Source organism: Oncorhynchus masou, chromosome 19 (assembly GCF_036934945.1).
Source record: "Oncorhynchus masou masou isolate Uvic2021 chromosome 19, UVic_Omas_1.1, whole genome shotgun sequence".
Lineage (NCBI taxonomy): Eukaryota > Metazoa > Chordata > Actinopteri > Salmoniformes > Salmonidae > Oncorhynchus > Oncorhynchus masou.
Window position 1 is genome coordinate 9992147 of NC_088230.1, and position 26151 is coordinate 10018297.

General features: G+C 42.5%; 1 protein-coding gene across 1 annotated transcript in view; it reads right to left on the reverse strand.

Annotated features, from left to right (window-relative positions):
• Positions 1-5524: 5524 nt before the first annotated feature.
• Positions 5525-26151, reverse strand: part of LOC135505781 (disks large-associated protein 2-like) — a 103537-nt gene continuing 82910 nt past the window's right edge. The window contains exons 6-11 of the mRNA XM_064924916.1: positions 18286-18659; positions 10798-10883; positions 8842-9260; positions 7567-7658; positions 5988-6152; positions 5525-5740 (exon numbers count right to left, since the gene is read on the reverse strand). Of these exons, the coding sequence (XP_064780988.1) occupies positions 5525-5740; positions 5988-6152; positions 7567-7658; positions 8842-9260; positions 10798-10883; positions 18286-18659 (1352 nt within the window). The remainder of the gene's footprint in view (positions 5741-5987; positions 6153-7566; positions 7659-8841; positions 9261-10797; positions 10884-18285; positions 18660-26151) is intronic.

The window sequence follows — 26151 nt, forward strand, 5'->3', positions numbered from 1 at the left end:
TATTCAACCTCCTTAAGACAATGTCCACTTCCATAAAGATCAGCAAACAAGATTCATTTCCACTGGGGCCATCATGCGTTAGAGGGAATGTCTGTAGAAATGGGGACATGGTGCAGGCTGGCAGGACTACTGCATAGGACACAGGCGTGTGGTGGCCGTGTGTTGTCACTGTAACTGACTCTCAAACCATGAGGTAAATAGCTGTATGTGTGCCTGCCTGTTGTATGAAACACTATTGCACTTTTTAGCAGGTCAAGTTTAGTCAGTCTCTAGTTTGTGGTAACGATAATAAGCCATAAAGCATTGAGAACTGGGACGAGGTTACGATATCATAGCAAGGAAAAATACTCCCTGGGATGTTGTTTTTCTCTGCCATCCCCCTCCGAGCCACACACACACACACACACACACACACACACACGCAGGGCACACACAAATGCAAACACACGTACACACATAACCTATGTTTGCTCCTGTTACATTGATTCAGTTTGATTCTGATCAAAAATGTCTACGCTGCACTTTCTGTTGGTCAAAATAAATCAAAGACCATCAACATACAAGATTTCATGATGATAAATGATATACAGTGTGTACCAATCACGAAGACACTTGCATACCAGTGACATAATGTAAACTTGGGGCATGTACCAATAAATATGAATCACCAAACTTGCGGATTACACCAAAGGTAACATGTTCCCCCCCCCCTGATTAATGGGAACAATATCTACCTGTGAGAATGAATGGATGCCAACAATGACAGATCTTACCAAAAGCATAGTTTAAACAAATCACACAAAATGTATCAATTCAATTTTCACATAATCTCATCCTCTTCAATTATCAACTTGTGCTGCAGTCATACAACAGTATAACAATTCAAAATGATCCAATGCTAATCCAAACGACTAATATCAAGGCATTTGGATGGAAAAAAAACAAGCTAGCTTTCCTCCCAAACAGCCCTTTGAGGTGACATTGCAACTCAATCAACACAACCAGAGATGGCCAAGCACTCTGCACGGCATCGTATTCCAACCAAAGACCTCAAACTAAAACATTCATTCATAGATTCTTGTAAGTCTGATTTTAAGGCACCTAAGGATTTTTTCCCCCATCGTACGTAGTTGCCAAACTTGCAAACCCTCCTTAGATCATGGGAAAGTATACGGTATGGGACAAACATGATAATAGAGTATGTTTGAGACTGGAGAAAGGGCAATTCACTTTCTACGAAGACAAAAAAATTGCTGTCTCAATTTATGCACCTAATGTAGAGGGCTATACATTATAATATCACACAATATGAATAACTAAAGACTAGGAAACGATAAAGGGGAAAGAAGAGCGTGAAGATCCATGAACTATTTGCCTTGGCCAATCTATCATGTTTAATATAATCTTGAATTTGGTGTTATGTATCAGTGTGCAAATTGGTAACTGTGGTGAATAGTTACTAGTACGTCATTATATATAGCAGCAGTTGTTGACTCTGTAGTTATGAATCTTTCAGATGAGACCACCATGGGTGTGAAAGTGACATCATTTCAACGCTCATACCCTAATCTAATGGGAACCTGACTGTTTATTTTATTTTAATTTTTGAAATCTCTTCATTAAGCTATCAATGTCTCTCACTTTCTGCTGTTACCGCACTTAGACCAGACATGGACTTTGTGTCCACATAGAATCACAATACTGTACTGTTTGCTTTTACACAGCACCTACACATCTCCTATGACCTTTTTGTTGTTGTTGCATTGTTAGTGACTCTACATTCGTATATGATTTTGCTTTCAATGTGTTTAAGGCCGTCTGGTACATAACGGTTTCATTGAGGTTCACAGCAGAGAGAGGCCGATGTCAGGAAATGAAATTGGAGACGTTGAGTGGTTTACCAGAAGCTATAGAGGAATGAGGAAAGTCCCAGTTTATTCAACTACTTTCCACCCATTTTTAGCAAAATATCTGGCAACGTATTTGACCAACTGAACTGTTGCTTACTGTGTGTTGCCCTTCCAAAAGGTCGCAATTAAAATGGTCTTAATCTAGGCTATGTGGATATATAACAGCTCACCCTGTTTTTGCATCACATTCTATTGAAAATTCCTAGTCGACCACTGGTGCTAGAAGCTTACAACCCTAACATAACAAGTATATGGGAATAAATGAATTATACAAAAAAAAATCCAATCTACTGTTCATTTGGGTAAATGGAATACTATATCAATGACACGCAGTACAACGCAAATGCCAGTATATCATGTCATCTAGTATAAGTACAGTTTCATTTTTTGAAGGAAATATACAGTTCATTGAAACAATAAGCTCCAAGTGTGGTGTTGTAGAGCACTGCCAAAGCAACGGAGTAACGTCATAAAAATGTAAATGCCTTGCTCTCTCGCTCACTAGAATTCCCTAGACCTTTGACTATGGCTACTATTACAGCAACCCTCTTAGCTCATGGCAAGATAGAGAGTAGAAATACCTCATCGTACGTATTGTCAATAAACAACTTTTAAGTAAAAATGAACAATGCAAATAGACATTTTGCAAATATGTTTTTTTTCTTTCTTCCCGCAAGTCAATAGCCACCATCTTTAATTGCAGATGCTATGGGCACCATTTTAGTAAATATCTGTTATTAAAAAGTCCTTGAGTGTGTGTGTGTGTGTGTGTGTGTGTGCACATAGGACTGGGTAAAGGACAACCGTTTCAGGTAAAAAGCAGCACCATTTACCAGTAACTGGATAGTGTTAAAGTGACATTTGCACCTGTCTGTCCCACACCAGTTCTGTAAAAAATACTTGATTGGTGTGTGCCGGATGGGATAGAATGTGTGTGATGTGGTCTCTAATAGGTACAAGTCATCTGTCTGTTGGGGCACTGCTCTCTTCACCCCATCGACAGTCATTCTTTCACAGCGTCCACTATGATACAATTCAAGTTCAATGTAGTTTGTGATGTTGGTCATTGGGTATATATGTGATAGATTACATTATTTATCACCATTATTATCATTACAATAGTACTGGACATCAGGGGATGGACACGAAACTCAAGGTGCAGATTGATTCTGTGTATAGAACAGCATTATAGACATATTCAATAGCAAATGTTCCATTTTTTTGTCCTTGCAATTCAACTGCAACAATATCATGTGAGTGTCATTTACTACATTTCCCTTGGAAATACAAACATGAATAGTATATATAAGGTGCAAAAATGCATTATATCATAGTCAACTTTTTTTTCATGAAATTTGAAACATTTTTTCCCTTTAAGTGTTTTACAATAGTGTTGCAATGGAAACATGGATCAGACGAATAAATGCACTGTACAACCCATATCATAACCATGTTTCAACCTTACGACAAAGCAGTTATCGTAACTGAAAATGCATAAAGGCAGCCCTAAGGTACTGTCCCAGCTAGCACATTACGTTCTGAGAACCATAAGTTTCTTAGAGCATGGTGACCGGGTGGTTGTCCCATGGTTATTTTGCATTCAACCTTCCCACAACTTTCTGGGAATGGTACAGGATAGTTGCTTGGCTTTGGAACTTTCTCAACACATTTAAGGAACTTGACAAAAACACTTTATTTTCTTGTTATTTCATTACTTTAACAGAATGTTTCCTAAAAGTTCAAACATGGTTACATTTAACAAAATAATGTGTAATGTTGAAGGAATGTTCGTCAACTGGTTTGACATTGGGAATATTCTGAAATAGTTCTGAGAACGTTAAGAAACAACGTTATTCTGTGGGAATTTCAGTACTTTAGTGTAAAGTTTTCTGCAGGTTTCCTCGCGGTTCTATTTAAAGCCATTGTTTTAAGAACATTAAGAAAGTGTTACATAAGAACCACAAGAAAAAACATTGTAGCGTTCAAAGAACATTATAATAATCTTATACATCTATTCTCAGTGTCAACAAAACTCTCTCTATCCTCTTTCTTCGTAAGTGTGTTCAGGTGTGTTGGCTGGGCCCAATAATTGGGCGCCCTGGTCTTAATGAGTTTCCTTTGGAATGTATTTCCTTTGGAATATACTATAATTAACATATTTGTATGAGTTTAAAAAACATGGCATGCTACTGTAGCTCCATCCTGCTGTCGCAGTGAACTAATTCCATGGACAGAGAACAGAAGATCATAGGTTTGAATCTCACTGACGCTGTGCCAAATTTAAAAAATACATGTGTTTGCATGATTCATTTCCGTGTGTCCTATCTCTGCTTGGAGTTCAAAACAGTCAACCTAAGCTAGCAGTCTTATTGAAACGTTCAGTGAACGTTTTAAGTGATTCAAAAACCTCAAAATAACCTTAATATTTAGTTCCAAACATTCACAACATTTAGAGAATGTTCTCAGAACGTTATTTGATCACCTTCAAATAACCTATAATTTCGTTCTCAGAACGTTAATAAAACCTCCCAGGAAAACTTTCAGGGAACCGTAGTAAAAGGTTCTCAGAACCTCCGTGCAGCCTAAAAATGTACATTCCCAGAACGTTTTAAAAACGTTCAGTTTTACCGATCAGGAAACTTATGGCTTTGTTCCAAGAATCAATTGGAAACCAAAAACTTCTGTCCCACAACTTCCAAGGAACTAAATGTGCTAGCTGGGTTACTGCTGCATGTCTTTTTCACATCCCATGTCTCAGCAATGTTAGGCAGTGGCTGCAGCAGCAAGCCTGGTAAAAAGTGGTGTGAGTACGTCCCAAGAATAACAACGGAACTACTATACCCAGGATGCTGTGCGACCATATCAGATGTGATGACTACTCCATGGTCTCTACCATAGAAATAGAATAGACCCCATAGAAATAGATTTGAATTCTATGTCTATGGTTTTTACCCTAGAGTGCCCACTGCAAGACTACATATTCCCCCCATTTTGACTGACAACCCACAAACATGGGGGAGACATTTCCAGACTTCTATCTTGACAGTGAGTCATCACCACCTCTGTGCTACCACTGGGGAGTAGTAGTCTCCGCACAGGGTGATTTAGCCCAAGACCACTGATGCTGGTGAGATTCTCCATAGAAAAGTTGCACTTTGTGATTCCTTTTGAACACGGTGGGAAAACACTGATATTACCCTTACTTTACCCAGAGGCTCATAATACATGATGGCAATGCGAAAGCTCTTGGGGGGGGATGAATACATTTCCAACAAGAGAATTTGTTACAGTATAGAAAATAATCATTTTGCTTGTAAATAGCCAAATATAATTGTGATGGTGGATCAGTTCGGTTAAAGGGGAGGTTGTAGTAGCAGCTCATTATAATGGGGTGGAGGGGTGGTGAATATTACCTCCGTCTTAAAGGGGAGAGGACATCAGAAGAAGGGCAATAGATGGAGAGAAACAGTAAGAAGTGAAAGTGAGAGACACAGACGACAAGAAAGAGGGAGGAAGGAGTCTGGGTGACACCCACTGGCTGGGTCTGGGATATGGGGGCCGGAAGGGGGCAGAGCTGAGGTCGGGGTCAGGCTAGAGGGGTAAATGCTTGGACCTCAAAGGCGGGTCTGGGCCTCGGGGATGTAGATCTCGATGCTGTCCGCCCGCTCTGTGGCTGAGTTCTGTCTGAAGGAAGCCGCCCGCTTAGCTGCCATGAGGCGGCGCCGTGCCTCCTGACGCTGGCGGTCCTGCAGGTCCAGAGAGCGCTCCCGCATCACGCCGCCACGCCCCTTCGGAGGCCTCTTTGGCAGCGGGGGAGGCCACTTCCTCTCCTTTATAGAGAGTGAATGAGAGATAAAGAGAATGTGAGAGAGAGAGAGAGAGAGAGAGAGAGAGAGAGAGAGAGAGAGAGAGAGAATGAGAGATTTGAGCCATGTAATTTTCTGAACAAGGGCAGGATAAAACAATACAAATAAGTAAGAATTGGCCAATACCATTAGACAATACACCTCCACAGTCCAGTTTGCTAGCTGTGAAAAGCTATACAGCTAAGCAAGGGTAACAACTCCATTAACATACCTGTAATGGTGTCTTCTTCTCGGGTCTCTCCACGGGCCTCCACTCGTTGCTCTTGATTTCCTGCAGCTCGTCAAACTTGGCAGTGACGTCGTCGATGGAGAGCTGCAGCAGGTCCCAGAATCCGGCCAGGTCCTGAGAGGTGGGGCGGGGCATGGCGCTGGGGTCCTGAGAGGTGAAGGGTGGCAGGGAAGGGGGGTGACCGGAAAAGTGAAAGGTGGGGGAGGGAGAACATTTTATATAGTTATCAACACCTCAGTGACCATGAGAACGTATAGTCATAACTGTTATAGACTATAATTGGGATTTTTTAAGTGCTTGTGTTACATCACCAGCTATTGCATCTTCCAACACCTGCTTCCAAACCCCCTCCTGTAAACTGTCCAACCACTAGATGTCCTCCTTAACTCTTTAAAATAACAGATGCATTTCATGTCCTTTTGCCAGCCATGAGCTCCATTTCATAGAGCAAATCAAGGCTACATCCATGTGGCGTTCTACACTATAAAAGAGCATTCATCACCCCCACTTATCTGTTTGTGTGAACATTCAACGCATAATTACACATAAAGGTCGGCAATGACTCAGCACACAAACGCAACACGGTGTGCTGTATACCTGAACAGGTTCGACATTGACATTTGTGTTACTGACCACTTGCGCTGTCCAGATGACACAAACACGTGCACGCACGCTCACCCCCCCACACACACACAGTCATTACAGTTGTGATATGAGGTTATGCCTCTGGTAGGGGTACTAGTCAGTGGGACACGTTTGAGAGGCTCAGGGCAATCTAAGCCCTGTCACAGTAAATGTGGGACTTCATCCATCATCCCATTATCTCTGGGGGAACGCAGATAGAGAGCCCACGGCCCCTCAGAAAGAGAGCAAAACACCGGCTTTAAGGTATCATAGGCATCAGACATTAAAGCCCCTCCTCTCACAAACTCTTTGCTTTTTTTTATTCAAGAAATGTCTGCATTGTGTGAAGAAATGGCAAGTGAAACATCATCTGAGCAGTCTCTCTCAAAAAGTAACTTAACAAAGAGGATAGCTCTGGAAACTGTATTTGTGTGTCTTCTGAGACTAGCCCTACAGTAACTAATGCAGGTTGACATTAGGCGGGTAAATAAAATGAGGTCTTACGAAAATGTGAAAACTTCTCGACTACGTTTGGGGTGAGTAACGAGAGAGGGTGGAAGGTTCGCTATTCAAAACCCATTGAAAGTCTGTCTCTCTGTATTAATGAACGGTGTGAACGTAGACACCTCAGTTTCCTATTTTTATTCTTCTTCCGCTTACTGTAGGGGGGGGGGGGTGTTAGTACAAGCAGAAGGCCTGTTTCGATGTCAATTGGGACAGCTATTTCTGGAAGCAGCCAGTCAGTGCAGCTGCAGGCACAGCACTTATCAAGCCCTGTGTGCTGTCAGTAAGTTATCAACAGTGAGAATGTGAGATATAAGGCGTAATTTCAATACACAACACTGACGTATGCATGCATATGTTCTCACACACACGTCAAAGTACACCCATCATGGTACACCCGCCATGGTCTATTATAGTATTATTGGGCACTTACCAGGTTCTGCTGACACAGCCAGTAGAACTGCTGGAATTTTTGAGACATGAGGAGTTGTGCGCTGCCCACGGCACTTCGGATTTTCCCTAGGACTGGAGGACACACACAGAGACAGAGAGAGAGAGAGAGAGAGAGAGAGAGAGAGAGAGAGAGAGAGAGAGAGAGAGAGAGAGAGAGAGAGAGAGATGCGCATATGGAGTGAGATTAGACTCTTAATTCTGTAAATATAATCAGGCAAAAAAATACTATAAAATAAATCATACAAATACTGAGCTATATGGTATGCTTCAAAACATTTGAAAATCATATATATTTTTTTTCTCTACCATTTCTCAGGGAAAGAGATTTTGTTTAATAAGTAATCTTTGTTTCTCTCAAAATGATAATGGTGAAATAATTTGCACCCCTGTTTTCAATACCTCGCCTTGCAAGGAAAACAGCACTGGGGCCATTTCTAAAATGTTTTATGAGATTGGAGAACACATTGGGAGGGATCTTGGACCCTTCCTCCATAAAGAATCCTTCCAGATCCTTGATATATTTTGATCTGCGCTTATGGCCTGCCATCTTCAATAAAAACCACAGGTTTTAAATGGGGTCAGGGACCATTTAATGGACATTTTGATGTGTGCTTGGGGTTATTGCTGGTAGATTCACGCACGACCAAGCTTCAGCCTCCTGGCAGAGGCAACCAGGGTTTTGGCTAAAATGTCCTGGTACTGGGTAAAGTTCATGATGCCGTTGACCTTAACAAGGGTCCCAGGACCAGTGGAAGCAAAGTAGCTCCAAAACATCAAAAATCCACCACCATATTATACAGTATGTATGGGGTTCTCTCCTGCTTATGCATCCTTATTTCGATGCAAAACCCCTCACTGGTGTGCGTGGCCAAAGAGCTCTATTCTCAAGTCATCTGACCACAGCACTGGTTACAATTAAATGCCAATGGCGTTTAGCGAACTCCAGGCGTTTACATTTGTTGGATGACATGAAAATAGAGCTCTTTGCCTACGCACCAGTGTTATCTCACTCAAATCTGTCCACAGCACCAAGAAGAAAAACACTGGACAGGTATTCATTAGCAAAGCAAATGTGTTAATAACAACGCTTGTAGGTTGTAATACATTTTCATCCACAAACATGACTTTGCCCATTCAATTCTAAAGGGTTATCAGTGAATGCATTGAGAAACGAATGCATTAGAATATGAACAGCCCCTGCCTTAGGGACTATAGAGCTAGTACATGCCTCTATGCTGCAGCGTCAGAAACTCACTCTCCTCCGACAGGTCATGCTCTTCCGCCTCCCTCTCCATGTCTTTACACCATCCCTCCATCCTCTTAGTTTCATTATGGAGGAGCTGCATGAACCAGCCGCCGTCCCTGCGGAGGGGGGACACTCGGCCCGTCTCAGCCCCCTCCAGAGAGGGCTCTGTCAGCCAAGACTCGGGCTGCGGGCTGGGCGGTCCGCTGGAGGAGCGCTGGTAGTCCTCCCGGTAGCTGAAGAGGCCCTGGGTGCGGACGGTGCGGACAGCCCCGTACTGGGTGGGCGTGCTAGGCTCTGAGTGGCCCCCGCGGAGGCCCAAGCCCCCTCCGAACTGCAGGCCCTTGTCCTCCATGGTGGGGAAGCCCTCTAGTTCCATGTCAGCTTGTACGGCCGTCGTCACGCTGTTGGAGCGCTTGAACCTGCCATGCCTGAGGGAGAATACACACATGCAGACACACACATACAAATATATCTATACAGAGAATAATAAATAGTTTAGAAGAATAATATATGGGTCCAAAGAGAGAGAAAACAAATATATTGATGATATTGATTCAGAGAATCAATGACTTTTTCCAAATTGTGTTACATTACAGCCTCTTTCTAAAATTGATTAAATGAAAAAACATCCTCAGAAATCTACACACAATACCACATAATGACAAAGCGAAAACAGTTTTTTTAAAATATTTTTTTGCAAATCTATCAAAAATAAAAACAGAAATACCTTATTTACATACGAATTCAGACACTTTGCTATGAGACTCAAAATTGAGCTTAGGTGCATCCCTGTTTCCATTGATCATCCTTGAGATGTCTGTACAACTTCATTGGAAGCCACCTGTGGTAATTTCAATTGATTGGACATGACTTGGAAAGGCTGTCTATAAAGGGTCCCACAGTTGACAGTGCATGTCAGAGCAAAAACCCAGCCATGAGGTCGAAGGAATTCTCGGTAGAGCTCCGAGAAAGAGGCACAGATCTGGGAAAGGGTATCAAAACATTTATGCAGCATTTGAAGTCCCCAATAACACAGTGCCATCCATCATTCTTAAATGGAATTTGGAGCCAACAACACTTCCTAGAGCTGGCCGCTCGGCCCAAATTAGCAAATGGGGGGAGAAAGGCCTTGGTCAGGGAGGTGACCGAGAACCCGATGGTCACTCTGACAGAGCTCCAGAGTTCCTCTGTGGAGATGGGAGAAGATGAATGAAGCAAAGTACAGGGAGATCCTCGATGAAAACCTGCTCCAGAGAGCTCAGGACCTCAGACTGGGGTGAAGGTTCACCTTCCAACAGTACAATGACCCGAAGCACACAGCCAAGACAAGTCTCTGAATGTACTTGAGTGGCCCAGTCAGAGCTTGGACTTGAACCCGGTCAAACATCTCTGGAGATACTTGAAAATAGCTGTGCCGCGACGCTCCCCATCCAACCTGACACCGCTTGAGAGGATCTGCAGATAAAAATGTGAGAAACTCCCCAAATATAGGTGTGCCAAGCTTGTAGCGTAATACCCAAGAAGACTCGAAGCTGTAGTTGCTGCCAAAGGTGCTTCAACAAAGTACTGAGTAAAGGGTCTGAATACTTAAGTAAATATAATATTTCAGTTTTTATTTATTTATTATAAATGAGCAAAAATGTCTAAAAACTTGTTTTTGCTTTGTCATTATGGGATATTGTGTGTAGATTGATGAGGGGAAAAAACAATGTAATCAATTTTAGAATAAGGCTGTAATGTAACAAAATTTGGAAAAAAGTCAAGGGGTCTGAATACTTTCCAAAGGCGCTGTATACAAAAAAACTATTCTTTCAACAGAACATGTGCAATATAAGTTTCACAATATCGATAAATATTGATTTAGTGCAATCAGGACCCAGAGGGAGATTATCAACTGCTGCTGTAAAAGGTCAGAGGGCAAACTGCAACGGTTGTATTTTCTGTTTCCATTTCCTGCATGCGTACCCTTTGTCATCCTCCACCTGGGTGCCCACAGAATGGTACTGAGGAAGCCCTTTGCTCTCCGACTCGGAGTCTGTCGCCGTCTCCACCTGGTAAATACCAATTTGATCATAAACAATAACACACGTCAATGTCAGTAACATCTTTATTACAGTATCATGGGTGAACTATTTTACTACTACACTAACAGAACATCAATGAGGGTGCTTGGTAAACTATAGTGATCTATACTATACAGTGGGGCAAAAAAGTATTTAGTCAGCCACCAATTGTGCAAGTTCTCCCACTTAAAAATATGAGAGGCCTGTAATTTTCATCATCGGTACACTTCAACTATGACAGACAAAATCCAGAAGAAAAAAAATCCAGAAAATCACATTGTAGGATTTTTAATGAATTTATTTGCAAATTATGGTGGAAAATAAGTATTTGGTCACCTACAAACAAGCAAGATTTCTGGCTCTCACAGACCTGTAACTTCTTCTTTAAGAGGCTCCTCTGTCCTCCACTGGTTACCTGTATTAATGGTACCCGTTTGAACTTGTTATCAGTTTAAAAGACACCTGTCCACAACCTCAAACAGTCACACTCCAAACTCTGCTATGGTCGAGACCAAAAAGCTGTCAAACGACACCAGAAACAAAATTGTAGAACTGCACAAGGCTGGGAAGACTGAATCTGCAATAGGTAAGCAGCTTGGTTTGAAGAAATCAACTGTGGGAGCAATTATTAGGAAATGAAAGACATACAAGACCACTGATAATCTCCCTCGATCTGGGGCTCCACGCAAGATCTCACCCCGTGAGGTCAAAATCATCACAAGAACGGTGAGCAAAAATCCAAGAACCACATGGGGGACCTAGTGAATGACCTGCAGAGAGCTGGGACCAAAGTAACAAAGCCTACCATCAGTAACACACTACGCTGCCAGGGACTCAAATCCTGCAGTGCCAGATGTGTCCGCCTGCTTAAGCCAGTACATGTCCAGGCCCGTCTGAAGTTTGCTAGAGAGCATTTGGATGATCCAGAAGAAGATTGGAAGAATGTCATATGGTCAGATGAAACCAAAATATAGCTTTTTAGTAAAAACTCCAACTCGTCGTGTTTGGAGGACAAAGAATGCTGAGTTGCATCCAAAGAACACCATATCTACTGTGAAGCATGGGGGGCGAGGGGGAACATCATGCTTTGGGGCTGTTTTTCTGCAAAGGGACAAGGACGACTGATCCGTGTAAAGGAAAGAATGAATGGAGCCATGTATCGTGAGATTTTGAATGAACACCTCCTTCCATCAACAAGGGCATTGAAGATGAAACGTGGCTGGGTCTTTCAGCATGACAATCATCCCAAACACACCGCCCGGGCAATGAAGGAGTGGCTTCGTAAGAAGCATTTCAAGGTCCTGGAGTGGCCTAGCCAGTCTCCAGATCTCAACCCCATAGAAAATCTTTGGAGGGAGTTGAAAGGCCGTGTTGCCCAGCAACAGCCCCAAAACATCACTGCTCTAGAGGAGATCTGCATGGAGGAATGGGCCAAAATACCAGCAACAGTGTGTGAAAACCTTGTGAAGACTTACAGAAAACGTTTGACCTCTGTCATTGCCAACAAAGGGTATATAACAAAGTATTGAGATAAACTTTTGTTATTGACAAAATACTTATTTTCCACCATAATTTGCAAATAAATTCATTAAAAATCCTACAATGTGATTTTCTGGATTTTTTAAAATAATTTTGTCTGTCATAGTTGAAGTGTACCTATGATGAAAATTACAGGCCTCTCTCATTTTTTTAAGTGGGAGAATTTGCACAATTGGTGGCTGACTAAATATTTTTTTTGCCCCACTGTATATACAGAGAGACGAGAGACAGAGAGGCCGGTGTTTGTCCCGAGACCCCTATATTCTGAGCAAAGGATTGTCTCCCTGAGAGTGAAGGCGTTTATGGGCCGGTCCCTCTCTATATCCCCAACGCATGGCTCACTTCACACACACACACACACACACACACACACACACACACACACACACACACACACACACACACACACACACACACACACACACACACACACACACACACACACACACACACACACACACACACAGTCATTTCAACAGTACAGTCCTAGTGCTTAAAAATAATGATGTAGAAAAAGTTGAGTATGGAATATAATGTCAATGAGTACTTCATAGTACATAACTATTCACACCAGATGCGATGACCTATATTAATATGGTGCTGAACTGGAGGTTATTCTGCTGATATTGATGATGAGGTTGACGAAGACGATGGTGACAATACATCGGTTTCTATCAACCCCTTGAGAAACTTGCATTGCAAAAGAGAGAATCTTGGCATGAAAGGGAAATGAGCGGTTTAAACGGTCACATTAATGCTATATAACGTGTTTCATATCAAGTCAGAGGCCATGAGAATGTGTAAAACATGTTCACAAGCCGCCGCGGCAGGCGTCCAGAGAAGACTTTGAGTCATTAGTAAATGTAATTCCATTTCTTTCATTAGTTTGATTTGTTGCCAGTGTAAAATAGATAACGCGATCAAATTGAATTACACCGATAAACAATCATCATCAACATTTTCGTTTAATGTTATTCTACTCTATTAGTCATCATGAGGTGATATATGTGTGTGTGTGTGTGTGTGTTATATTGAGCCGAGTGCTGCCTGGGCTCTCTGGGCTGGCCAGTGGCTGTAGAGCTGTGTGGTCATTAATCCTTATTGGTCAGGGTCCCATTGGGTTAGTGTGAGATTGAAAAAAAAAAATGTAGCACCTTTATTTAACCAGGTAAGCTAGTTGAGAACAAGTTTTCATTTACAACTGGGACCTGGCCAAGATAAAGCAAAGCAGTGTGACATAAACGACAAAACAGAGTTACACATGGACTAAACAAGCATACAGTCAATAACACAATTGAAAAAAAGAAAGTCTATATACAGTGTGTTCAAATGGCGTGAGGTGGTAAGGCAATAAATAGGCCATAGTAGCGAAGTAATTACAGTATAGCAAATTAACACTGGAGAGATAGATGAGCAGATGATGATGTGCAAATAAAAATACTGGTGTGCAAAAGAGCAGAAAAGTAAATAAAAACAATATGGGGATGGTAGATTGGGTGGGCTATTTACAGATGGTCTATGTACAGCTGCAGCGATCGGTAAGCTGCTCAGATAGCTGATGTTTAAAGTTAGTGAGGGAAATATAAGTCTCCAGCTTCAGCGATTTTTGCAATTAGTTCCAGTCATTGGCAGCAGAGAACTGGAAGGAAAGGCGGCCAAAGGAGGTGTTGGCTTTGGGAACGACCAGTGAGATATACAGTGAGGGAAAAAAAGTATTTGATCCCCTGCTGATTTTGTAAGTTTGCCCACTGACAAAGAAATGATCAGTCTATAATTTTAATGGTAGGTTATTTTGAACAGTGAGAGACAGAATAACAACAAACAAATCCAGAAAAACGCATGTCAAAAATGTTATTAATTGATTTGCATTTTAATGAGGGAAATAAGTATTTGACCCCACTACAAAAAATTACTTATTACTTGGTGGCAAAACCCTTGTTGGCAATCACAGAGGTCAGATGTTTCTTGTAGTTGGCCACCAGGTTTGCACACATCTCAGGAGGGATTTTGTCCAACTAAATCTTCTCCCAGTCATTAAGATTTCGACGCTGACGTTTGGCAACTCTCACCTTCAGCTCCCTCCACAGATTTTATAGGTTTAAGGTCTGGAGACTGGCTAGACCACTCCAGGACCTTAATATGCTTCTTCCTGAGCCACTCCTTTGTTGCGTTGGCCGTGTGTTTTGGGTCATTGTCATGCTGGAATACCTATCCATGACCCATTTTCAATGCCCTGGCTGAGGGAAGGAGGTCCTCATCCAAGATTTGATGGTACATGGCCCAGTCCATCGACCCTTTGATGCGGTAAAGTTGTCCTGTCCCCTTAGCAGAAAAACCACCCCAAAGCATAATGTTTCCACCTCCATGTTTGACAGTGGGGATGGAATTCTTGGGGTCATAGGCAGCATTTCTTCTCCTTCAAACATGGCAAGTTGAGTTGAGACCAAAATGGAGCTCTTTGGCATCATCTGACCACAACACTTTCACTCAGTTGTCCTCTGAATCAATCAGATGTTCATTGTAAACTTCAGACGGGCATGTACAGTGCCTTGCGAAATTATTCGGCCCCCTTGAACTTTGCGACCTTTTGCCACATTTCAGGCTTCAAACATAAAGATATAAAACTGTATTTTTTTGTGAAGAATCAACAACAAGTAGGACACAATCATGAAGTGGAACAACATTTATTGGATATTTCAAACTTTTTTAACAAATCAAAAACTGAAAAATTGTGCGTGCAAAATTATTCAGCCCCTTTACTTTCAGTGCAGCAAACTCTCTCCAGAAGTTCAGTGAGGATCTCTGAATGATCCAATGTTGACCCAATCGACTAATGATGATAAATACAATCCACCTGTGTGTAATCAAGTCTCCGTATAAATGCACATGTACTGTGATAGTCTCAGAGGTCCGTTAAAAGCGCAGAGAGCATCATGAAGAACAAGGAAGACACCAGGCAGGTCCGAGATATTGTTGTGAAGAAGTTTAAAGCCGGATTTGGATACAAAAAGATTTCCCAAGCTTTAAATATCCCAAGGAGCACTGTGCAAGCGATAATATTGAAATGGAAGGAGTATCAGACCACTGCAAATCTACCAAGACCTGGCCGTCCCTCTAAACTTTCAGCTCATACAAGGAGAAGACTGATCAGAGATGCAGCCAAGAGGCCATGATCACTCTGGATAAACTGCAGAGATCTACAGCTGAGGTGGGAGACTCTGTCCATAGGACAACAATCAGTCGTATATTGCACAAAAATGGCCTTTATGGAAGAGTGGCAAGAAGAAAGCCATTTCTTAAAGATATCCATAAAAAGTGTCGTTTAAAGTTTACCACAAGCCACCTGGGAGACACACCAAACATGTGGAAGAAGGTGCTCTGGTCAGATGAAACCAAAATTGAACTTTTTGGCAACAATGCAAAACGTTATGTTTGGCGTAAAAGCAACACAGCTCATCACCCTGAACACACCATACCCACTGTCAAACATGGTGGTGGCATCATCATGGTTTGGGCCTGCTTTTCTTCAGCAGGGACAGGGAAGATGGTTAAAATTGATGGGAAGATGGATGGAGCCAAATACAGGACCATTCTGGAAGAAAACCTGATGGAGTCTGCAAAAGACCTGAGACTGGGACGGAGATTTGTCTTCCAACAAGACAATGATCCAAAAAATAAAGCAAAATCTACAATGGAATGGTTCAAAAATAAACATATCCAGGTGTTAGAATGGCCAAGTCAAATTCCAGACCTGAATCCAATCGAGAATTTGTGGAAAGAACTGAAAACTGGCAACAATGCAAAAAATGCTCATAAATGCTCTCCATCCAACCTCACTGAGCTCGAGCTGTTTTGCAAGGAGGAATGGGAAAAAATTTCAGTCTCTCGATGTGCAAAACTGATAGAGACATACCCCAATCGACTTACAGCTGTAATCACAGCAAAAGGTGGCGCTACAAAGTATTAACTTAAGGGGGCTGAATAATTTTGCAAGCCCAATTTTTCAGTTTTTGATTTGTTAAAAAAGTTTGAAATATCCAATAAATGTCGTTCCACTTCATGATTGTGTCCCACTTGTTGTTGATTCTTCACAAAAAAAATACAGTTTTATATCTTTATGTTTGAAGCCTGAAATGTGGCAAAAGGTCGCAAAGTTCAAGGGGGCCGAATACTTTCGCAAGGCACTGTATATGTGCTTTCTAGCCGACGCTGCAGGATTTCAGTCCTTCACGGCGTAGTGTGTTACCAATTGTTTTCTTGGTGACTATGGTCCCAGATGCCTTGTGATCATTGACAAGATCCTCCCGTGTAGTTCTGGGCTGATTCCTCATCGTTCTCATGATCATTGCAACTCCATGAGGTGAGATCTTGCGTGGAGCCCCAGGCCGAGGGAGATTGACAGTTCTTTTGTGCTTCTTCAATTTGCGAATAATCGCACCAACTGTTGTCACCTTCTCACCAAGCTGCTTGGTGATGGTCTTGTAGCCCATTCCAGCCTTGTGTAGGTCTACAATCTTGTCCCTGACATCCTTGGAGAGCTCTTTGGTCTTGGCCATTGGTGGAGAGTTTGGAATCTCATTGATTGACTGCTTCTGTGGACAGCTGTCTTTATACAGGTAACAAGCTGAGATTAGGAGCACTCCCTTTAAGAGTGTGCCCCTAATCTCAGCTCGTTATCTGTATAAAAGACACCTGCGAGCCAGAAATCTTTCTAATTGAGAGGGGGTCAAATAATTATTTCGCTCATTTTATAACATTTTTGACATGCGTTTCTCTGGATTCTTTTGTTGTTATTCTGTCTCTCACTGTTCAAATAAACCTACCATTAAAATTATAGACTGATCATTTCTTTGTCAGTGGGCAAACGTACAAAATCAGCAGGGGATTATATACTTTCTCCCCTCACTGTACCTGCTGGAGCGCGTGCTACTGGTGGGTGTTGTTATCGTGACCAGTGAGCTGAGATAAGGCGGAGCTTTACCTAACATATACTTATAGATGACCTGGAGCCAGTGGGTCTGGCGACGAATATGTAGCGAGGACCAGACGACTAGAGCATACAGGTCGCAGTGGTGGGTGGTATAAGGGGCTTTGGTGACAAAACGGATGGCACTGTGATAGACTGCATCCAGTTTGCTGAGTAAAGTATTGGAAGCTATTTTGTAAATGACATCGGCGAAGTCAGGATTGGTAGGATAGTCAGTTTTACGAGGGTATGTTTGTCTGCGTGAGTGAAGGAGGCTTTGTTGCAAAATAGGAAGCCGATTCTAGATTTAATTTTGGATTGGAGATGTTTATTATGAGTCTGGAAGGAGAATTTACAGTCTAGCCAGACACCTAGGTATTTGTGGTTGTCCACACATTCTAAGTCAGAGTAGTGATGATAGTCGGGCAGGTGGGTGCGGGCAGCGAACGGTTGAAAAATATGCATTTGGTTTTAATAGTATTTAAGAGCATTTGAAGGCCACGGAAGGAGTGTTGTATGGCATTGAAGCTCGTTTGGAAGTTAGTTAACACCAGATGTATACAGAATGGTGTCGTCTGCGTAGAGGTGGATCAGGGAATCACCCGCAGCAAGAGCGACATCGTTGTTATAATTTATGATATACTTCTCGGTGTGAACGGTTTTTAATGATGTGCATGTGTGCGCGTATGTTTGCGTGTGTCTTTGTCTAACATCAGCTGTCATGGGGAGTGGAGACAGTGACTAGCGGTGTGTTAGTGCGCATCACTGCAGGCACAATGTGCTGTTGTGAGAAAGGAATCACGTCCTGTGTGTGTGTGTGTGTGTGTATCTATGCATAATGTGTGTGTGGATGAGCATATGTGTGTATGAATGAACTTGTCTTGCCTGAATCCCTATGGAAGAGCGTGGTGTTTTGAGGTATTCCTCAGCCTTGGACACGAGCACCGCCTTGTCACACGTCTGCACGGAGCTGTGGCTGCCCATGGAGGCGTGCCGCTTGCCCGCCGCCGTCTCCATGGCCAACGTCACCGCCTTGGCACTGTCCAGGCTGTCGGTGGAGTTGTAGAGGTTTCGACCCGAGCCGCCCAGACCGTCCGGCGCCCACAGGATACTCCCCCGCGGGTGCCTTCCCTCGTGGTAGGCATCCTGGGTGGAATCTGTGCTGCTCTGGGCCGTCACCGAGATGAGGGGCTTGGAGGTGGCGCGAGGTGGCACCGGCGGTGGCGTCTTTGCCTTATAGCTAGGCGTGTGCGTCACCGCTGGAGAGCAAGCAAGGAGAGGAGGGAGAGGAAGAGGAGTTATTGTAAAGCAGAGGTTCTGAAGGGGAGAGAATGGAGGACGATAATATAATAGTGAATGATGGGGCGAGAGTTCTCACAGCAAGGCGGCCCAGTGCACCCGAGTACGTATGCTACTACAGTGAGTGATGAAAGCGAATGGCGGAGTGATGAGGGGATTATGTTAAATGCATCACAAGGACACTGGGGACACAGAACAGAAGAAAGGGGAAACTCTTTTTAAAAAATATTTATTTTTTATTTTTACTGCCACAGAGATGAACACTCGACACTGATGCTTCTTTCTGGTTAATAAGCCCAGTGTTTACAGGCTATAGCTCCTTCTGTGCAGTGGAGGATTATGGGTAGCAACCCTTCTTTCAAGTGTAAATGAGAATGTGATCTTAATCCAGATGGACCTCACAGCAGAAAAGGGCTAGCAGCAAGGAGCTACAGTATGCCTACTTCAGAGGCTGGGCTCAAACAGGTAGAGTACCATTGCTTCAATGATATTAAATGCAGTTGCTTGACATGAACTTCTAATTCTCATATAATTGTTTAAAAAAAACATAGTTATATCTAACAAGCTATGTTAGACAAAAGGTGAGAAGATGTTTCTACCAGATTCCTTATGAATTATAACCAGGCTAATTTAGTCGTGAAGAAACATATTAAAAGCCCAATGAAGTAAAACAAAAAACAAACAAAAAATCCTGTGTTTTATATATATTTCCACACGATGATAATACTCTTTTAGTGTAAGACCTGTTTGAACAGCCTGCCTGACATTTCTGCCTGTTTTGGTGGGAGGGAGTTTTGGCCTTCCATGGTGACACCACCATGTGTCAAATTAGTTAATAGACCAATAGGAAAGAGAGTTCCAAACCTCTCTGTTAATAACAGCACATTTTCAGCACATCCAGAATACAGTACTACAAATAATGACAGTTAACAGGATAAAAGGAACAGCTCATGGGAGTTCTTGTACTGGAGTCCCAGATACTGCATGCATCATTAAACACACCAGTTACAAAAAGACTGCAGCATGCTGATGGCCCTGTGGACTGTGACATTGACATGCAGAATTTCAAAACCACTATTTTATGAAACTGTTGGATGAGTCATTGGGGGAGAAAAAAAGGCTGTGATTCATTGCCGTGCCAAAAATAGACTTCATCACAAATAGGTTGTGTAACTGGGGAACTCAATAGTCCTCAGGTATATTTATTCAGGCATTCATTTGTTCATGTGTTCATCCACCCACTGAAACATTCACCCATTCAGAAAAATATTGAAAAAACGTCCCTAGTCCCTTTAAGGTCACACATATGCACACACACACACACGCACATTGCCGGCAGTCTGCTGTTCCCACATGCTTCAAGAGGGCCACCATTGTTCCTGTTGCCATGAAAGCTAAGGTAACTGAGCTAAACGACTACCGCCCCGTAGCACTCACTTCCGTCATCATGAAGTTCTTTGAGAGACTAGTCAAGGACCATATCACCTCCACCCTACCTGACACCCTAGACCCACTCCAATTTGCTTACCGCCCAAATAGGTCCACAGACGATGCAATCTCAACCACACTGCCCTAACCCATCTGGACAAGAGGAATACCTATGTGAGAATGCTGTTCATCGACTACAGCTCGGCATTCAAAACCATAGTACCCTCCAAGCTCGTCATCAAGCTCGAGACCCTGGGTCTCGACCCCACCCTGTGCAACTGGGTACTGGACTTCCTGACGGGCCGCCCCCAGGTGGTGAGGGTAGGCAACAACATCTCCACCCCGCTGATCCTCAACACTGGAGCCCCACAAGGGTGCGTTCTGAGCCCTCTCCTGTACTCCCTGTTCACCCACAACTGCATGGCCACGCACGCCTCCAACTCAATCATCAAGTTTGCGGACGACACAACAGTGGTAGGCTTGATTACCAACAACAACGAGACGGCCTACAGGGAGGAGGTGAGGGCCCTCGGAGTGTGGTGTCAGGAAAATAACCTCACACTCAACGTCAACAAAACTAAGGAGATGATTGTGGACTTCAGGAAACAGCAGAGGGAACACCCCCCCTATCCACATCGATGGAACAGTAGTGGAGAGGGTAGTAAGTTTTAAGTTCCTCAGCATACACATCACAGACAAACTAAATTGGTCCACCCACACAGACAGCATCGTGAAGAAGGCGCAGCAGCACCTCTTCAATCTCAGGAGGCTGAAGAAATTCGGCTTGTCACCAAAAGCACTCACAAACTTCTACAGATGCACAATCGAGAGCATCCTGGCGGGCTGTATCACCGCCTGGTACGGCAACTGCTCCGCCCACAACCGTAAGGCTCTCCAGAGGGTAGTGAGGTCTGCACAACGCATCACCGGGGGCAAACTACCTGCCCTCCAGGACACCTACACCACCCGATGTTACAAGAAGGCCATAAAGATCATCAAGGACAACAACCACCCGAGCCACTGCCTGTTCACCCCGCTATCATCCAGAAGGCGAGGTCAGTACAGGTGCATCAAAGCTGGGACCGAGAGACTGAAAAACAGCTTCTATCTCAAGGCCATCAGACTGTTAAACAGCAACCACTAACATTGAGTGGCTGCTGCCAACACACTGACTCAACTCCGCCACATTAATAATGGGAATTGATGGGAAATATATCACTAGCCACTTTAAACAATGCTACTTAATATGTTTACATAACCTACATTATTTATCTCATATGTATACGTATATACTGTACTCTATATCATCTACTGCATCTTTATGTAATACATGTATCACTAGCCACTTTAACTATGCCACTTTGTTTACATACTCATCTCATATGTATATACTGTACTTGATATCATCTACTGTATCTTGCCTATGCTGCTCTGTACCATCGCTCATTCATATATCTTTATGTACATATTCTTTATCCCCTTACACTTGTGTGTATAAGACAGTAGTTTTGGAATTGTTAGTTAGATTACTTGTTGGTTATTACTGCATTGTCGGAACTAGAAGCACAAGCATTTCACTACACTCGCATTAACATCTGCTAACCATGTGTATGTGATAAATAAAATAAAATTTGATTTGATTGACACATCTTTGACATAATTATACTACTCGTATAAAATCAGGGATAACTTGAACTTAATCCATTTACAATTTTAACAAGCACATCATTTGATGGATCTAATTAGTCATTAGATGTGGTACAACTCTGCATATACTCTCACTTTAGATGGATTTATTCCATCTTGAAAGGGTTGTATTTTTTGTTGTTGTCGGTGGATACCAAATTGAGTAGGATGGGTGATGCAGTCATAGACAGTGTTCAACTTTACATTTCTATCCCTGAGCTTTAATGGTGTGCAGCTTCAAAGCCACTCAAGAAGTGTGAAACTCAAGACTTTTTAATAAACAGCCTCCTATTCAAACTGAGTGGATTTGAATACTCTGTAGGCAACAACCTTTTGAAAAAGCACAACAATTGTATCCAGCAAGAGACGCCATATTGCCTCCCTACAGAAAGCAGACAGACAAACCCTGTGTGCCTGGGGACCTTGCACTGCAGCTTGACAGGCAGGAGCTGTGTGAGTCTCTCTCTCTATATTCGGGTGGTGTGTTATAGCCAATAGCTGGTGGGAAAGGCTGTAGATGGAGTTGCTGGGGTCAGTGAAAGAGTCTGGGTTAGAGAGCTCCTTGAAAGGAGATGATGTGTCTGTCATAGGCCTCTCCTTACACTGCACTCTAAGAAGTAAAGGAGCCTTGAAGAACCTTTAGGGGTTCAAAAGATTGCCACTGTTGGTTCAAAAAGGTTCTTTGAGGAACCCCTCTGAAAAGGTTAATCGAGGAACCCCTGTGTAAAGGTTCAAACTGGAACCTTTTTGGTGATGGGAATGGCCTCAGAAGTTTGGAGGGGTTGCTTATTGGCGTGGCGTGAAGATTTATTTGGTCACCCGTGAGATGCTCTACAGATGGTCAAACTATCAACAAACTATCTGTTGATAAACAGCTGATTACTAAGGTTACGGTTAGGTTTAGAATGAGGGTTAGGGTTAAGTTTTGTGCTAGGATAAGGTTCAAGGTTAGGGTTAGGGCTGGGGTTAGTAGATAGATAAATGTCACGGATAGTCTGTAGAGCAGACTATCTACAGATTTACCATAAATTCAAAGTGTTCCACACGCACCAGCAAAAAGGTCCCTCCAGGAACTCTTTGCTACACTGAATCAATAAAAGGTTCCTCCAAGAACTCTCAATTAACCAAAGGTGTCAATATGAACCTATTGACTGCAATGTTTCCTTGAGAAACTCCAGGGTTCCTCGGGTCACCCTTAATTCAAAGACTGACGGTTTCGCAATGTTGGTAAAGGTGATGAGGACTTGTTTTTTACCTGGAGGTGGATTGGCTCGGTCCACACTGCAGGAAGAAGGGAGGCGAAACTGGATACCTGAAAATAGTAGGCAACACATGTTAGTAAGGGAAATGGAGGGACAGGAGAGACTCCTCCACATATAGTTCATCTGACTATAACAGTACCTACCATGCCTCAGGCCAACACTGGTATCAGGATCACAGTCAAGCGAGAGTCGCAGACACATTTCACATGATATACACATACATTTCTTCTAATTGATCGTGATATTTGGTCAATCAACGACGAACAAAGACGTGGACATTACAGTGCTGGGATGGTCCACCGTTTTCAACGTTTGCTGTGTTCCCATCCACAACAAGAACATTCACACAGCAGTGTCAGAGATGGTTTTCAGTTATGACTGGTGGAACCACAGGTATTAGACTGTGCTGAACAGTCATGATTACACAGCGGAGAGAAAACATGCGGTATCATCTAATAAACTTGTAGTACATAAAACTATGCCCTGATGCGCACCACATAGACAAATAGGCAAACATGAGAAAGTAAACACAAGAGATGAGGCAGGCTAATTAACATAATCAGGGGCGGCAGGTAGCCAAGTGGTTTGAGCATTGGGCCAGTCGCCGAAAGGTTGCTGGATCGAATCCCTGAGCTGACAAGGTAAAAAATATGTCGTCCTGCCCCTGAACAAGGCAGCTAACCCACTGTTCCCTGGTAGGCTGTCATTGTAAATAAGAATTGGTTCTTAACTGACTTGCCTGGTTAAATAAAAAAAATGAAATAAATCAAATCAGATACAAATAAATACATGAGTAAATATACAAATAAACTCAGAGGTAGATTAAGTAAGTTAAGAGAATGAGCAAATAAAATATAAAAGAAGAGAGGGACTAAATAGATGTGTACAAAAACAACAACTTATAATGACGACTACAAATGGGGTGGACTAAACAACAGAAGAATATGTTAGAGGGAGGACAAATAAAGAGAAAGAAGACAGACATATAAATCAAACATTCAATTAACTTGTCCACCAGGCAAACACCACATTAACATGAAATTGAATTGGAACGAGATCTGTCAAGAAGTTGCAGTTGTGTTTCGATCTAGAGGGGGCCATGAGGATCAGACAGCAAGGCGATAGAGCAAATTAGACAAAGCGGGCCTGCGAGGACAGAGACAGAGTAGCTCATTTACACCACAGAAAGGTACCCTGGAAGTCACAACAAAGGATCTCATTTCTCTATCTGTCTATTAATCTATCCGTCGGTCGGTCAGTCAGTCTCATACTCCCAGGGGCAGCTAACACAACATGGTCAACACATGCTGTGACGCCTACTGAACAGTGCCTCATATTAACTTAGCTGACAGGTTTACATTTTGGGGGAAATGTTCATAATTTTAATCTTCGTATGAGGGCGTGAATTCATAAAACAAGTATCTCATTTCTTTAATCAAAAGGTCATGAAACATTTACAGTAAATCTACCATTTTCTTGTGGGGGGAAATTGTGTTTTTCATTTCCCATGACCGTTGATTTCTTATTACATAACATCAAGTGGCAAGGATAAAATGTTGATCGATTTCAATTTCTATGTGTAATTACAGTAGCTAGTTTTAACTACACCGTTGCAATTAGAGATTTAATTAAGTCATTGTCTACAGGCGTGTCTATAGTTAGTGTACCAGTGCAAAGTGAAATGACACTAGTAAATAGTTACAGATTAGCTACATGGTATAAAGACAACTTAATGAAAAGTATTTCTTATACAATATCTTGTATTTGTTCTGTCTAGCATATTCCGATTGGTCAGTCTGCCTTTGACTCCTTTTCTCTGTCCAGAGGAACTCTCAGACCTTTTTGTTAGTTTCCTGGTGGTCCATTCACCTCCCTCCATTCGAGCCATTGGCAGTCCCCTGCCATAGCCGTGGAACTATGACTGGCGGTAAAGGCTGGAGGGAAGGTTATCTTTCTAAAGTCAGGATGGTTCTGGTGTAATGTTATGGGATGACTGACAAGCAACATGAGCATGGGGGGCAGCAACTCGAGCACGAGCCATGGGTATTCATCATGCTGAATTAATGGGACCAATTCAGATGAGAGAAATGGTGAATAATAAAACACTGCACAGACCTACATACACAATACAATACATGTCATATGTTCCTAACCTTCACAAAAAAAAGGCCAAAAGAGCAGGAAAGTATTGCTTTTCTTACAAAAAGTGTCAAATGAATACTACAGAAATTCAACTAATGGTACACTCAGAAAAAAGATCCTATCTAGAACCTAAAGGTTCACCATAGGAGAACATAGAATCCTTTGCACATAGGGTTCTACATGGAACCCAAAAGAGCTACCTGGAACAAAAAAAAAGGGTTTTCTTATGGGGACAGCCGAAAAACCCATTTGGAACCCTTTTTTCTAAGAGTGTATATTAGACTGTATGCTAATTGTACTGCATATGATAGGTGCTTTGCCAAAGTGAATGGAGTGGATTAATGAAGGGAGGGAGGGAAAGATGGATAGATGGTTGGATAGAGGACAGGTTCGAGGATGACAACAGTCTGTTATGGTCCAGCTGACTCCACTACTGTCGGTTTTCTGAGCCAAAGATCTGGTGATTTGGGTCCTCTTTCAGTTGAATGAAGAAAAACAACCATGTTTTTCATAGTCACATACATATATACATACAGTGGTGATGCCCCCATGGATGCAAAGTGGACTAACCATTCGTGTATGGTAAATAACAAACCTTTACAAATCAATGGGCTGGATAAGTGCTTCAACAATGTACAATGTACTTGAGAAAACCTCCCTAATCTTTGCTTCTGCACTGTAGCACTGCGCTGTGGATACTCTTCAGATTATCCACTTCTCTGTGTCACTTGTAAATTCATATCTTCTGTTCTATCAAGTCCTAGGTAGCAGTCAGTAGCAGTGTAAAGTTAATGCAAATTCAAAAACAATGTTTAAGAACAGTATAAAGATGCAGGCAAAAGTGATAATTTGCTTTGCATCACTAAAAAGCTTCAGGTTTACAACAATGTTCACACAGTAGCTAGTTCGCTTTGCAGACGTTATAAAGTGTTGA